Below are 16,624 nucleotides of genomic sequence, written 5' to 3'. Positions count from 1 at the left end.
ATCTGTCACACCACATCAGGTTCATCACACTGCACCACATCTGTCACATTGCATCAGGTCCATCGCACTGTGCCACGTTTGTTACATTGCATCAGGTCCATCACACTGCACCACATCTGTCACATTGCATCAGGCCCATCACACTGCACCACATCTGTCACATTGCATCAGGCCCATCACACTGCACCACATGTGTCACATTGCATCAGGTCCATCACACTGCACCACATCTGTCACACCACATCAGGTTCATCACACTGCACCACATCTGTCACATTGCATCAGCTCCATCACACTGTGCCACATCTGTCACATTGCATCAGGCCCATCACACTGCACCACATGTGTCACATTGCATCAGGCCCATCACACTGCACCACATCTGTCACATTGCATCAGGCCCATCACACTGCACCACATGTGTCACATTGCATCAGGCCCATCACACTGCACCACATCTGTCACATTGCATCAGGCCCATCACACTGCACCACATCTGTCACATTGCATCAGGTCCATCACACTGCACCACATGTGTCACATTGCATCAGGTCCATCACACTGCACCACATCTGTCACATTGCATCAGGCCCATCACACTGCACCACATCTGTCACATTGCATCAGGTCCATCACACTGCACCACGTTGTCACATTGCATCAGGTCCATCACACTGCACCACGTTGTCACATTGCATCAGGCCCATCACACTGCACCACATCTGTCACATTGCATCAGGTCCATCACACTGCACCACGTTGTCACATTGCATTATGTCTGGGTTACTGTGTTGTATATGGAATTGAAGGAAGGTGGCTGCCATCTCTGTCTTGTTTCTGAAAATGTTTGTTTGGCAGCCCCACACATCCAAAGGTGTTCATAGTTTGAGTCATTGATGTAAAAAAAAAAAAAAAAAGCCATGCAGATCTGAACTTCTGACTTTAAATTCAGATGTCGCTTAGATTCAAAAAGTTATTCATCCAGAGACAGCTAGGTGGATAGATATCTAGGAGACCGGTAGTGGCAACCCCCAGTACGGCAGTATGTCTCAGTACAGGGAAATCACAGCAAACCTTTACTGATTCCCATTCCACGTTATATTTTCCTGATGCTCATTCTTTGTGTGATTTTTACATGCCTGTGGTGCAGGGGTGGACTGACCATTTGGAAACTTGGGTCAGTAGGGGGCCCCATGAGATGCCCCTGGTACCTCTTTCATAGGCTTTTTTGAGTTTTGGAAGGACACAGAGGCCCCATGATCCCCTATTGCCCGGGGGCCCCATGAGTTGTCAGTTCGCCCCTGCTGCGGTGCTATATTTCTTATATTTCAGTTATATTCATGGAGTTATCCTCTAGTGGTCATCAGACTGTGCTCTGGGTGTGTCACCCTGCTGAAAACCAGATGAGATAAGATCTTATCTATACTCCTGCTTATAACACTCATGGCACCTTAATGTGTACCTGGAGCGTACTGCGTGGTCCCTCAGTCAGTCCTATTTCATGTTATTTTCGCATGCTTAGTTGCCATAAATGCCAACGATCCTGGATTTTCCAGGACAATCCTGCATCTTAGACCTCAGTCACAATGATAATGTGTTCCGGCAATGACCTGGGATCACAGTGTCACCCATACGCCAACCTGATCAAGCATTCATTATGGTTAATAGGGACTGGGAGGGGGCAAATCCTGCATAATTAGAGACAAGGTTTGGGTGGGCCTTTTTGGTAAGTGGGTGGGGTCTGAGTGGACTGTGGGAGGGGTTAACTGTGTCTCGGGGACTGAAATATTACATTGCAGCTTGGAGAGTTGGGTCCCTCAGTACTGTTAGCAGTCAGTGTGAACAGGTTGGAGATTTGTGCTGAGTGGAAGGAACAATAAAGTACAACCACTGTGAGAGGAAAACAGACCCTATGTAAGTGATGACTGTTTGACTTCCTGTGTAGAGATAATTACACAATGTGCCAGTAAACACGGGGTAAACACGTGAAGTGACACGGATAAGATGATTGATCTTCCCATGTAAAGAACTCCAGAAATGCAGAGGATTCCCAGCAGTGACTCTGATTGGTGTGATGTCAGATTCTATATGGTGGAGATATTAATGCCATGTACAGCAGTAAGGGGAAATTCTATACAAACATCCCCTGTGTCTACATACATGTGACATGCACAGCTTTATGGGAGCACTCTACACAAACATCCCCCCATGTCTACATACATGTGATATGTATAGCATTATGGGAGCACACTACACAAACATCCCCCCATGTCTACATACATGTGATATGTATAGCATTATGGGAGCACGCTACACAAACATCCCCCTGTGTCTACATACATGTGATATGTATAGCATTATGGGAGCACACTACACAAACATCCCCCCATGTGTGCATACATGTGATATGTATAGCATTATGGAAGCACGCTACACAAACATCCCCCTGTGTCTACATACATGTGATATGTATAGCATTATGGGAAGACACTACACAAACATCCCCCCGTGTCTACATACATGTGATATGTATAGCATTATAGGAGGGTGCTACACAAACATCCCCCCGTGTCTACATACATGTGATATGTATAGGATTATGGCAGGACGCTACACAAGCATCCCCCCATGTCTACATACATGTGATATGTATAGCATTATGGGAGGACACTACACAAACATCACTCAGTACAGGGGGCCTCTACTGAGACCTCTTCTTGTGTTTACATACGTGTGACATGTACAGCAGTATGGAGAGTCTCTACAGAAACACCCCCCTGTGTCTACATACACTTGACAAGTGCAGCAGTATAGGGTGGGGGGGATTCTACATAAACCTCACTCCCATATCTACATTTATATGACATATACAGCAGCATATGGCTAAACATCACCTCCCCCTCCACGTCTTGTATATATGTGACATGTACAACAGTATGGGGGGGATTCTACACAAACACCCCCTTTGTGTCTACATACATGTGACATATACTGCAGTGTTGGGGACTTTACACAAGCATCACTCCTATGTCTACATACATGTGACATATACTGCAGTGCAGGGGGACTTTACACAAGCATCACTCCTATGTCTACATACATGTGACATATACTGCAGTGCAGGGGGACTTTACACAAGCATCACTCCTGTGTCTACATACATGTGACATGTACAGCAGTACTGGGGACTTTACACAAGCATCACTCCTGTGTCTACATACATGTGACATGTACAGCAGTGCAGGGGACTTTACACAAGCATCACTCCTGTGTCTACATACATGTGACATGTACAGCAGTGCAGGGGACTTTACACAAGCATCACTCCTGTGTCTACACACATGTGACATGTACAGCAGTGCAGGGGGACGTTACACAAGCATCACTCCTGTGTCTACATACATGTGACATGTACATCAGTGCAGGGGGACTTTGTACAAGCATGACTCCTGTGGCTACACACGTGACATGTACAGCAGTGCAGGGGGACTGTGTACAAGCATCACTTCTATGTCTACATACATGTGACATGTACAGCAGTACAGGGGGACTTTACACAAGCATCACTCCTGTGTCTACACACATGTGACATGTACAGCAGTGCAGGGGGACGTTACACAAGCATCACTCCTATGTCTACACACATGTGACATGTACAGCAGTATGTGAGATCCTACAGAAACATCCCTCCTATAGGGTGTTATAGGGTGACAGTGCTCTGACCCTGTCTGACAATAGGTTTGCTGTCATCACCCTGTTACACGTATGGCACACTAAAGTATATGTGAAGCTTGCTGCAATGGTATCTCAGTGAGTTTTCTTGTGTATATAGTTCAGTATAGTGCGGCCCCCTCCTAGGATGTGTATAGTCTAGTTCAGTATAGTGCGGCCCCCTCCTAGGATGTGTATAGTCTAGTTCAGTATAGTGCGGCCCCCTCCTAGGATGTGTATAGTCTAGTTCAGTATAGCGCGGCCCCCTCCTAGGATGTGTATAGTCTAGTTCAGTATAGCGCGGCCCCCTCCTAGGATGTATATAGTCTAGTTTAGTATAGTGCGGCCCCCTCCTAGGATGTGTATAGTCTAGTTCAGTATAGCGCGGCCCCCTCCTAGGATGTATATAGTCTAGTTCAGTATAGTGCGGCCCCCTCCTAGGATGTGTATAGTCTAGTTCAGTATAGTGCGGCCCCCTCCTAGGATGTGTATAGTCTAGTTCAGTATAGTGCGGCCCCCTCCTAGGATGTGTATAGTCTAGTTCAGTGTAGTGCGGCCCCCTCCTAGGCTGTATATAGTCTAGTTCAGTATAGTGCGGCCCCCTCCTAGGATGTATATAGTATAGTGCGGCCCCCTCCTAGGATGTGTATAGTCTAGTTCAGTATAGCGCGGCCCCCTTCTAGGATGTATATAGTCTAGTTCAGTATAGTGCGCCCCCCCTAGGATGTGTATAGTCTAGTTCAGTATAGTGCGGCCCCCTCCTAGGATGTGTATAGTCTAGTTCAGTATAGTGCGTCCCCCTCCTAGGATGTATATAGTCTAGTTCAGTATAGCGCGGCCCCCTCCTAGGATGTATATAGTCTAGTTCAGTATAGCGCGGCCCCCTCCTAGGATGTATATAGTCTAGTTCAGTATAGTACGGCCCCCTCCTAGGATGTATACAGTCTAGTTCAGTGTAGTGCGGCCCCCTCCTTGGATGTATATAGTCTAGTTCATTATAGTGCGGCCCCCTCCTAGGATGTATATAGTCTAGTTCAGTATAGTATATAGTCTAGTTCAGTATAGTGCGGCCCCCTCCTAGGATGTGTATAGTCTAGTTCAGTATAGCGCGGCCCCCTCCTAGGCTGTATATAGTCTAGTTCAGTATAGCGCGGCCCCCTCCTAGGATGTATATAGTCTAGTTCAGTATAGTGCGGCCCCCTCCTAGGATGTGTATAGTCTAGTTCAGTATAGTGCGGCCCCCTCCTAGGATGTGTATAGTCTAGTTCAGTATAGTGCTGCCCCCTCCTAGGATGTGTATAGTCTAGTTCAGTATAGTGCGGCCCCCTCCTAGGATGTGTATAGTCTAGTTCAGTATAGTGCGGCCCCCTCCTAGGATGTGTATAGTCTAGTTCAGTATAGTGCGGCCCCCTCCTAGGATGTGTATAGTATAGTTCAGTATAGCGCGGCCCCCTTCAGGATGTGTATAGTCTAGTTTAGTATAGTGCGGCCCCCTCCTAGGATGTGTAAAGTCTAGTTCAGTATAGTGCGGCCCCCTCCTAGGATATGTATAGTATAGTTCAGTATAGCGCGGCCCCTCCTAGGATGTGTATAGTATAGTTCAGTATAGTGTGGCCCCCTCCTAGGATGTGTATAATCTAGTTCAGTATAGTGTTGGCCCCTCCTAGGATGTATATAGTCTAGTTCAGTATAGTGCGGCCCCCTCCTAGGACGTGTATAATCTAGTTCAGTATAGTGTGGCCCCCTCCTAGGATGTATATAGTCTAGTTCAGTATAGTGCGGCCCCCTCCTAGGATGTGTATAGTATAGTTCAGTATAGCGTGGCCCCCTTCAGGATGTGTATAGTCTAGTTTAGTATAGTGCGGCCCCCTCCTAGGATGTGTAAAGTCTAGTTCAGTATAGTGCGGCCCCCTCCTAGGATATGTATAGTATAGTTCAGTATAGCGCGGCCCCTCCTAGGATGTGTATAGTATAGTTCAGTATAGTGTGGCCCCCTCCTAGGATGTGTATAATCTAGTTCAGTATAGTGTGGCCCCCTCCTAGGATGTATATAGTCTAGTTCAGTATAGTGCGGCCCCCTCCTAGGATGTGTATAGTATAGTTCAGTATAGCGCGGCCCCCTCCTAGGATGTGTATAGTCTAGTTTAGTATAGTGCGGCCCCCTCCTAGGATGTATATAGTCTAGTTCAGTATAGCGTGGCCCCCTCCTAGGATGTATATAGTCTAGTTCAGTATAGTGCGGCCCCCTCCTAGGCTGTATATAGTCTAGTTCAGTATAGTGCGGCCCCCTCCTAGGAAGTATATAGTATAGTGCGGCCCCCTCCTAGGATGTGTATAGTCTAGTTCAGTATAGCGCGGCCCCCTCCTAGGATGTGTATAGTCTAGTTCAGTATAGCGCGGCCCCCTTCTAGGATGTATATAGTCTAGTTCAGTATAGTGCGCCCCCCCCCTAGGATGTGTATAGTCTAGTTCAGTATAGTGCGGCCCCCTCCTATGATGTGTATAGTCTAGTTCAGTATAGTGCGTCCCCCTCCTAGGATGTATATAGTCTAGTTCAGTATAGTGAGGCCCCCTCCTAGGATGTATATAGTCTAGTTCAGTATAGTGCGGCCCCCTCCTAGGATGTATATAGTCTAGTTCAGTATAGCGCGGCCCCCTCCTAGGATGTATATAGTCTAGTTCAGTATAGCGCGGCCCCCTCCTAGGATGTATATAGTCTAGTTCAGTATAGTGCGGCCCCCTCCTAGGATGTGTATAGTCTAGTTCAGTATAGTGCGGTCCCCTCCTAGGATGTATATAGTCTAGTTCAGTATAGCACGGCCCCCTCCTAGGATGTATATAGTCTAGTTCAGTATAGTGTGGCCCCCTCCTAGGATGTATATAGTCTAGTTCAGTGTAGTGCGGCCCCCTCCTTGGATGTATATAGTCTAGTTCATTATAGTGCGGCCCCCTCCTAGGATGTATATAGTCTAGTTCAGTATAGCGCGGACCCCTCCTAGGCTGTATATAGTCTAGTTCAGTATAGCGCGGACCCCTCCTAGGATGTATATAGTCTAGTTCAGTATAGTGCGGCCCCCTCCTAGGATGTATATAGTCTAGTTCAGTATAGCGCGGACCCCTCCTAGGATGTATATAGTCTAGTTCAGTATAGTGCGGCCCCCTCCTAGGCTGTATATAGTCTAGTTCAGTATAGCGTGGCCCCCTCCTAGGATGTATATAGTCTAGTTCAGTATAGCGCGGACCCCTCCTAGGCTGTATATAGTCTAGTTCAGTATAGCGTGGCCCCCTCCTAGGATGTATATTGTCTAGTTCAGTATAGTGCGGCCCCCTCCTAGGATGTATATTGTCTAGTTCAGTATAGTGCGGCCCCCTCCTAGGATGTATATAGTCTAGTTCAGTATAGTGCTGCCCCCTCCTAGGATGTATATAGTCTAGTTCAGTATAGCGCGGCCCCCTCCTAGGATGTGTATAGTCTAGTTCAGTATAGTGCGGCCCCCTCCTAGGATGTGTATAGTCTAGTTCAGTATAGCGCGGCCCCCTCCTAGGATGTGTATAGTCTAGTTCAGTATAGTGCCCCCCCCGCTGAACAGGAGACTGATAGACAAAACACAGCGGCTTCTCTGCTACAATTGTTTAGTGCGACATCCTGTGTGGCTCACAGTGCTGCTGCTGTGATTGGCTCCTCTGTATCCAGGCGACCTTGGAAGGTTCTGGGTGAACAGGGGTGACCCTTGCAGATCAGCATCATGAATATAGATGCTGTTCCAGCCAATTACAGGGAATGGTGCCCCTGAGCATTCTGGGTAATAGTATTTATATTCAGTGAGCACGTGATCTGGGTTCTTTTTTCTCTTTCTCTGAGAAGGGAGTTGCAGCCGGCTTCTTCCCTGGCTAATGCCGCCAGGAGGCCACAGGTGGGCGACCCAAGGGCCCGAATGCTGAAACCCAGGGTACTTCTGAGAGCTGACTGAGGGGGGTGTCTACAGATCCTGTCTGGTATCATGGAGGAAGATGACCTGCAGCAAGGGCCTTGTGAGTGCTGACTGTTCTACATGGATGCTGGGACTTGTGCTGTTTAACCCCTTCAGGACCTGTATAGTCAGCTGGTGGGTGTAAGCTAGAGGGGACACCGGCTGGTGCCCAGAAGAGCAACTGTCCACCAAGTTCTACATTTCTACAGAGGGACCTTCTTCCATTCTTTGTACAGTCTGCTACACAAATCTATTTAGAGAAGCTGTCCTCAAGTGTGCATAGCTCAATTCGGAGTATCCCACCAGATCCCTTCCCTATTCCAGTTCTAAAACAAGATAAAAACAACAAAAAAACTACAACCCCTAGGCTGATCATTGGAGTAACATGCGGAGGTTGTGTGCATCTGACTATAGAAAATGCTGTGTACTTGGCTGCAGGGGGAAGATCCAGGGAAAAGCCTGGGCAAGATACAAGTGGCTCCTACGGGGGTAGCACTACACATACTTCATTGCCATAGATACTAACTGTCCTGGATTTGCCGAGACAGTCCTGCATCTTAGACCTCATTCCCAATGATGTTGTGTTCTGGGCAATGTCCCGGGATCACAGTGTTACCCTTTTTCCAACCTAAGTAGGCATTCATTATGATTTTTATGTGCTGTGAGTAGTCAAATCCTGCATAATTAGAGACAGGGTTTGGGTGGGTCACTCTGGTAAGTGGATGGGGCCTGAGTGGATTGTGGGTGGGGTTAACTGTGTCCCAGGGACCAGGACTGAAATATTACATTGCAACTGGATGAATTGGGGGCCTCTAAAGTTGGCCATACATGGATCAAAATGTTGCCGGTTCAGCATGAACTGGATGAATTTTGATCATATATGGGTTAGCTGGTTTCACAATCACTGTGAGATTGTTCTGAACGATCAGCCACCAGTTATAGCTGGCTCCTCCCACTGAATGTGTGGATGGGGTAATTGTAATGAAAAAAATGAATCATGTATGACCTTCCTAAGTGTTAAGTCAGTGTGGGCAGTGTGGAATTTTGTGCTGAGAGGAAGGAACAATGAAGTACAGCCACTGTGAAGGGAAAGCAGAGCCTTTGTATGTAATGACCGTTTGTTCGACCACCTGTGTACAGAGATAATTTGTTAGAGATTCTGTATATAGCCCGACAGAACAGGCAGTGCACATGTGTTTATCTGCTGCTTCACTGCAAACATGGAACAGGAACTTTATTATAGAGAAAAGACATAGAGTACAACCATAGATGCCGCTACAAACTTACAAACACTGCCATCTACTGGTTGAAGAATATATCTCTACTGTACACTGACACTGATGTACAGTAGTTGTTGTACAAAAATACATGAACATTATATTGAAACAGAATTACACATGGATAGAAGCACATAATAAGATTGACTTTCTCATTTCTGATGGAGAGTACAGGTGGCAGTTTTAACATACATTACATGTATAACACAGACATGGTCCACTATTATCACCATCAGGAAACTCAATCTGAGAAATGCCATGCAGTTATCTCTGGAGTGCATGTAGACATAAAGTGGCTGTACAGAGGCTGCAGGAGATCAGCAGCTCTGAAAAGGAACAAGAGATGAAAAATAGGATTCTATTTAAATTAATGGGGATTACTGATAATATTCAGTGCACAACACAATTCAAATACCATCCAGTTATGGTATACATCTATATTCAATGTGACAAACGTAGCTTTAATCATAGAGAGCAACAGATGAATTTCTCTTTGAGCGCTCCTTGGTGTGTGGTGAGGGGGGTCCCACTGGGGGGTCAATTGGGCATCTTATCAGTATGCACTGACCAATAGAAACACAAAGACTGCGCTCCCTGTGGCATTTAGAGTTGTACATGAAGCCACTAACCCCTCCCAGCTTGTGCTGGCACACAAGAAGCTTCAAGAACACCCCAGGCCCCATGACCCCCCCTACACACACACACACACTGCAGGACACATTGTAATTTTCTATTTACTCCCATTGTGTCCTTTGTGGAAGATTTCATGTGTAAAAGTCAGCTACGATTAAGCATAAATTAGGAGTAATGGCAGCAGCGGCGGCGGTGGTGCTGCACCGAGTGCTTTGCTTTAACTCACTTGATTGACTCTGTAATAGAATGCAGTGAAACTAAGTCTGATGGTGTGATTATCCGGCCTGAAGCCGCTGCGTAGGTGTCCGCCACATCTCTGCCGAGCTGCGCACGGTTCAAGTCATTTTCTTTATAGCCAGTTATCAGTTTTTTCTCTTTAATTTTCTACAGCAGCTGACGACAGAGCAATAGTCTGCACTCGTGTCTTCCTTGAGACGCTCTGCACGCCTCTCACAAGTAGGCCCCTCAATAGATTGACGCGCGGCGGGGTTGTCTGTGAAGCGGCTCAGAGAATAATTGCCCCCTGAGAGCCTCCAGAACAAAAAAATATAAAAAGCTCTGTGATTAAAAAGTTTGCTGCCGAAGTGGGAAAAGGACACTTTGATATTGATATGTATTTTCATCCTGTACGATATCCTTCATCTGTCCTTTCTGAATCTTTCTGCCTTTCTTCTCAGTGCTGTGTAAGGGGTACAAAAAGGTATTCTGCCCCGGGAAGGACCCCAAGCAGAGGCAGGCGGAGAGCTGCCATCAGAAGGATTAAAATATTCAGCCCACAAAGTCTGAAATTAAAAACTTGCAGAGTTTTTGTAACAGTAACAACATGTTTTCCTTTCTCACTGCCCTTTCCCATCTACCTATCTACTTCCCTTATTTCCCTTCTTCATTCACCTCTTTTTTTCCCTTCCCTATCTACCCCCATCATTTCCCTTCCATATCTATCCCCATCATTTCCCTTCCATATCTATCCCCACTCATTTCTTTTCCCCGTCTAACACCGTCATTTACATTTCTTAATGGTCTTCCCTATCTATCCCTTCCATAACCCCTCCCCATATAGCTATCTACACCCATCATTTTGTCTTCCCCATCTACCAATTTACACCCTTAATTTCCCTTTACCATCTACAACATGTACCTTTCTACTCCGATCATTTCCCTTCCTGAATTTCCTTCCCCATCTACTCCCACAATTTGTTTCCCCCAGTTACCTATCTGTCCCAGTCACTTTCCCTTCCCCATCTACTCCAATCATTTCACTTCCTCATTTACCCGCATCATTTCACTTCCCCATCTACTCCCATCATTTCACTTCCCCATCTACTCCTCACTTCCCCATCTACTCGCATCATTTCACTTCCCCATCTACTCGCATCATTTCCCTTCCTCTTCTATTCCCATCATTTTCCTTCCCCATATACTCCCATCATTTCCCTTCCTCTTCTATTCCCATCATTTCCCTTCCCCATATACTCCCATCATTTCCCTTCCCCATATACTCCCATCATTTCCCTTCCCCATCTACCTATCTACCCTCATCAGTTCCATCCCCCTATACACCCTATATCATTTCCCTTCCCAGTCTACCCCATAATTTCCTTTCTTAATGTCCTTCCCCATCTACTTCATTATTTCCTTGCGCATGTACCCATCTGTCCCAGTCACTTCTCTTCCCCATCTACTCCCATTATTTTCCTTCCCTATCTACTCCCATCATTCCATCCCCCTATCTATCCCCATCATTTCACTTCAGTATCGATCCCCACCTTTTTTACCCTTCTACCACCATCGTTTACATTCCTTAATGACCTTCCCTACCTATCCCTTTAATAGTGCTTCCCCATGTACCTATCTACACCCTTCATTTATCTTTCCCATCTACTGAGCTACACCCATAATTAATCTTTTACCAACTACAACCTGAACATATCTACCCCCCATCATTTCCCTTCCTAAATGCCCTTCCCCTTCTACTCCCACATTTTGCTTCCTATCTGTCCCATTCACTTCCCTTCCCCATTTATTCCCATAATTTCCCATCCCTATCTACTCCCATCTTTTCCCTTCCCCATGTACTCTTATAATTTCCCTTCCCCATCTACCTATCTACCCCCATTATTTCTATTCCCCTATCTACCCCTATGATTTTTCCTTTCCAATCTACCCAATAATTTTCAATTCTTAATGTTCTTCCCCATCTTCGCCATCATTTCCTTTCCCATGTACCTACGGTATCTACACCCATCATTTCCCTTCCTCATCCACCTCATTCTGTCTTTCCCCTCTGTACCTTATTGTTTCTGTTCCTAAGGTGTCCTTTAATTTCCTTTCCCCATCTCTCCTCCTCATCCCCCCCCCCCCAATGGATATTTTGGGGTTCACTTTATTACATATGGTGATATTTTCTGTTATTTAACAACTAATGAAAGATCGATAAAAATGAAATAGTGCCACTGATATGTTGCTACTGCTTTATATAGTTGGAGTTACCTCTGCATTGTAAGTCTTCCTAAGGATAGACCTGGACGCTGAATAATGGGGGCAATGTCCCCATCTGGTGTCACCTCACTGCCAGAAGTGAATCGTTGAGGGATGTGGAGTCCCAGGCCTTCCTTCATAATGGCGCCTCTTATTGAGTGTTTGCAGGCATGCATAACTCACATGGGATGTGCAAAATTAGGCCTCTTAAACATGAATGTAATAATTTACTGATGTTTATATGTAGGGTCGTGCTGGCAGAAAAATCCTGAGTAAAAAACACAAGTTATGTTCCTTAAAGACCCTAAAGTGATATTAAAGACTATTTATTTATTTCAGGTACATATATAGTGCCATCAATTTACACAGCGCTTTACATATATATTGTACATTCATGTCAGTCCTTAACCGTCAAGGGGCGTAAAATCTAAAGATTAAAAAAAATTGTTATACTAACCTGCCCTGTACCAGTGGTTTTCTCAGAGCAGCCCCAAGCCTCCTCTTCTCAGGTCCCTCGCCGGCGTTCCTGGTCCCTCCCTCCTGCCTAGTGCTCCCCAGCAAGCAGCTTGCTATGGGGGTACCCAAGCAGGCTCGCTCCCGAGCCACGGCTCTGTGTGTCCATTCACACACAGAGCCGTTGCTCTGCCCCACCCCCTTTCTCCTCATTGGTTCACTGGCTGTGTTTGACAGCAGCAGGTGTTAGACACAGAAAGTTTTTTTACCTTCATGCATAAAAACATGAGCCTTTACAACCACTTTAAGTACAGGCTTGTAAATGACATGCATATCCTTAGTCCTCTTTTGGCTGCCAGTGTTTATGTATATATGCTCATATACTGTGTCAAAAAAGCAAACCGCAATTTCCAGCTCACTTGCCAGCCTGCAACAAACTGATTTAACCTTGTCTAACAGTTCACGTTAAAATTAAGGGGTTTCGTTTGCACACATTTGCAAACATATGCATAAGCTGCAGCGGCGCCCTCACAGCACCCAGAGTACTGGAGTCCTACTTCTGTAATTTTGAGAGCCTCCCAAGTTGGAGCACTTGTATAATAATGGATACATTTAAGTGCAGGTAAGCCTTGAGGGAGCCCACCCATCCTTAACCACTTGCCAACCGCGCTATAGCCGAATGACGGCTACAGCACTGTTGTCCAGTTCTGGGAGGGCGTCATATGATGTCCTCCCAATACGCACCTTCCTGCGTGCCCCCCCGGCTATCTCCATGATTGCTGTGTCCAATGGACACAGCTGATCACGTGATGAGGTAAAAGGCCAATCACAGCGGCCTTTAAGCACATGATCACCTGTGTCCAATGACACAGCAGATCACTGGGTAAATGCAGTTGCCGGTTGTCGGCTGCACTTTCCTCACACTGTCACAGCATGAGGAAAGTACTGCCGGTGAGCGGCAATTGTCAGAAAACAGATCATCAGGGTACTGATGGTCAGTTACCAGCAGTGTCACCCAGCAGTGCCACCCACAAGTGTCACAGTGCCACCAACCTGTGCCCAGCAGTGCCCCCCATCAATGCCAACCATCAGGGCCGCCCAGCAGTGCCATCCATCAGTGCCGCCAGTCAGTGCCCAGCAGTGCCGTCAGTCAGTGACACCCATCAGTTCTGCCCATCAGTGCCGCCTGTCAGTGCCCATCAGTGCCACCTATCCTTTACCACCTCATCAGTGCTGCCTATCAGTGCTGCCTATCAGTGCAGCCTCATCAATGCACATCAGTGAAGGAGAAAAATTACCTGTTTGCAAAATTTTATAATAGAAACAAAGAAAAAGATCTTTCACATTTTTTGCTTTTTTTGTTTATAGCGCAAAAAATAAAACACTCAGTGGCGATTAAATATCACCAAAAGAAAGCTCTATTTGTGTGAAAAAAATGATAAAAATTTCATATGGGTACAATGTTGCATGACTGCACTATTGTCATTCAAAATGCAACAGTGCTGAAAGCTGAAAATTGGTCTGGTAAAGAAGGGGGTATAAGTGTCCGCTGAGCAAGTGGTTAAAGGTACAGGGACGCGCTGGACACCCAGCAATGCATCTGCACTCAGATCCGTAAAAACAAAAAAATACTATACGGCTACATGCAATTTTTGGGGGGCCTTTTCAGGGCTGCGAAAGGAGAAGGGGGGGCAGGGGGTATTTAATAGTTTTATGATTTATTAGGAATTGCACTATTTATCATGATACATTTTAAAGCTTGCCTGGAGTTTTGTTATAACAGAATGTAAAATCTTCTGTCTCATTAGTGGAAGGGAATGGGATTCATTTCACACTTTTCAGGATATGAAAGCGTTTGTCTTTTCTCTCTAGTAATTCATGTTTCTCTTTGCTCCTAGGTAAGTGCTGAGCTCCATTTCATCGCTGCTTTTCATGTGTCCGCGGGGGGTGAGACTGGCAGAGAGGGCTATGTACAAAGCTGGGCCATGAAAGAGTATCTCTGCCCTGGAGAGGAAACAGGGTGCAGCGTGCTTGCAGGTATATACGTGTGTGTGTGTGTATGTATGTACATACTGTATGTGTGTATGTATGTGTGTTTATACATTTGTGTATGTGTGTACATGTGTTGTATATGTGTGGGCGTGCATATATATGTGTGTAAATGTGGCATGTGTGTTTTTCTATATTTATGTGCGTGTGCGCACATGTATGTGAGTGTATAAATAATATATATTTATATATATACAGTATAATTTGTGTGCTGATGTCCCAGTCCCACACGCATTCGCATCAGTGCAGATTAAAATCTTTTGCTGTGTTTTAACAATAGCAATCAATCTTAACCCACACTCCATATAGAGCAATCAGAATATTGATAACTGTTATATTGTATCAGTCTCATATCAAACTCTGTTATAAAATAACACATACAAATATATTAAATCCAACTCTGTTACATTATATTATACACTATTACAGCATATTAGACCGTGTAAAATTATGCAGTATTGTACCATATTCTATAAGATCTTGTAACTTTATTTTATACCTTGTTATACTATATCCGACCTTGGTACATTGTATCAGATGCTGTTATACAATATCAGACCTTGTTACTTTAAATCATACACTGTTATATTATACCAGACTATGTAACATTTATATCAGATCTTGCTATATTCTATCCAACCTTGTTATATCAGACACCATTATATTATCAGACCTTGTAAAATTGTATCAAACATGATTGATACATTGTATCAGATGCTATTATACAGCATCAGACCTTGTTACTTTAAATCATACACTACTATATTATTCCAGACTATGTAACATTATATCAGATCTTGCTATATTCTATCCAACCTTGTTATATCAGACACTATTATATTATCAGACCTAGTTACATTGTATCAGACACGATTATATAAGACCTGGTTATGATGTCAGACCTTGTTAAATCATATAAGACACTCTTATATCAGACTTGTTAAACTATTCCACTATATTATATTATATTATATTATATCAGACCTGTCCCTTGTGACACCATTGACCCCACCACCCGCTTGTTCACTAAAGTGGTGGGGGGAAGCTGCATGTCAGTTGGTGGGAGGGCCAAGCGCCTGGAGTGGCAGATTTTTATTTTAGGTTTTGGCGGTGAGCGGCATTTGTTGTGATTGACGATGGATCTACATTGGGGTTTTTTTTTAAATAAAGGACTTGTTTGGGGCAGGTGGTTGAGGTGACAATATGTAAAAAAATGTAAAACATTGTTTTCTCAATTTCTTAATTTTCCCATAAATTATGACAAAAAAAATCACAACTTCGAAAAACTCGCCATTTCTCTTACTCAATACCTTGGATTGTCTACTTTACTTTCCACAAAGGGATCATTTGGGGGATATTTGTACAGTCCTGACATTTTTGGGCCTCAAGAAATGAGATCAGTACATGAGGATTGATTGATTTTCAGATATACAGACACCATAGTTTGTGGACTATCCTACAGACTAAATAATAAACACTGATTTGAGTTATTTTCATCAAAGAAATGTAGCAGAATACGTTTTGGCCTAAATTTATGAAGAACAATTATTTATCTGCAAAATTTTATAACAGAAAGAAAAACACTTTTTTTCCTAAATTTCGGTCTTTGTTTATATAGAAAAAAATAAAAACCCAGTGGTGGTTAAATACCACCAAAAGAAAACTGTGTGAAAAAAAGTATACAAATTTCATATGGGTACAGTGTTGCATTGTCATTCAAGGTGCGACAGCGCGGAAAACTGAAAATTGGCCTGGGCAGGAAGAGGGTGAAAGTGCCCAGTATTGAAGTGGTTAAATTGTGGACTGAGGCCCCCAACATCCATACCAGATCTGGGGGCCTGGTACGGATTGGGGGAAGGAAGGAACGCAGATTGTTTTTTTTTTTTTGTTTTCTAATTTTTGGCCCTTTTGTTTATATTTTTCTGTCAGTGGGGAATCCCTTCTGACAGCAGATTAGTAACTGGCTGTTAAGGACACTGAGGGTGCGGGCTCCTTAACCAGCTATTCTCTGGTTGTTAAGGATGCCACCGGTTGCTGGCTCCTTAACAATCA

The 16,624-nt window shown here is 44.7% G+C and overlaps 1 protein-coding gene across 2 annotated transcripts in view; it reads left to right on the top strand.

Moving 5' to 3' along the window:
• NTM (neurotrimin) overlaps positions 1-16,624 on the top strand; it is an 839,110-nt gene that overhangs the window by 282,876 nt on the left and 539,610 nt on the right. The window contains exon 1 of one of the 2 annotated variants that reach the window (XM_089688900.1): positions 14,494-14,560. The exons of the other annotated variant lie outside the window; for it this stretch is intronic. Within the exon in view, the coding sequence (XP_089545026.1) occupies positions 14,509-14,560 (52 nt within the window). The 5' untranslated portion in view covers positions 14,494-14,508. Of the gene's footprint in view, positions 1-14,493; positions 14,561-16,624 lie in introns of those variants that run through there. 2 annotated transcript variants of the gene reach the window in all.

Source organism: Staurois parvus, unplaced genomic scaffold (assembly GCF_062004578.1).
Source record: "Staurois parvus isolate SC_StPar_1 unplaced genomic scaffold, SC_StPar_1.0 ptg000458l, whole genome shotgun sequence".
NCBI lineage: Eukaryota > Metazoa > Chordata > Amphibia > Anura > Ranidae > Staurois > Staurois parvus.
This window is presented reverse-complemented; position numbering and strand designations above follow the sequence as displayed.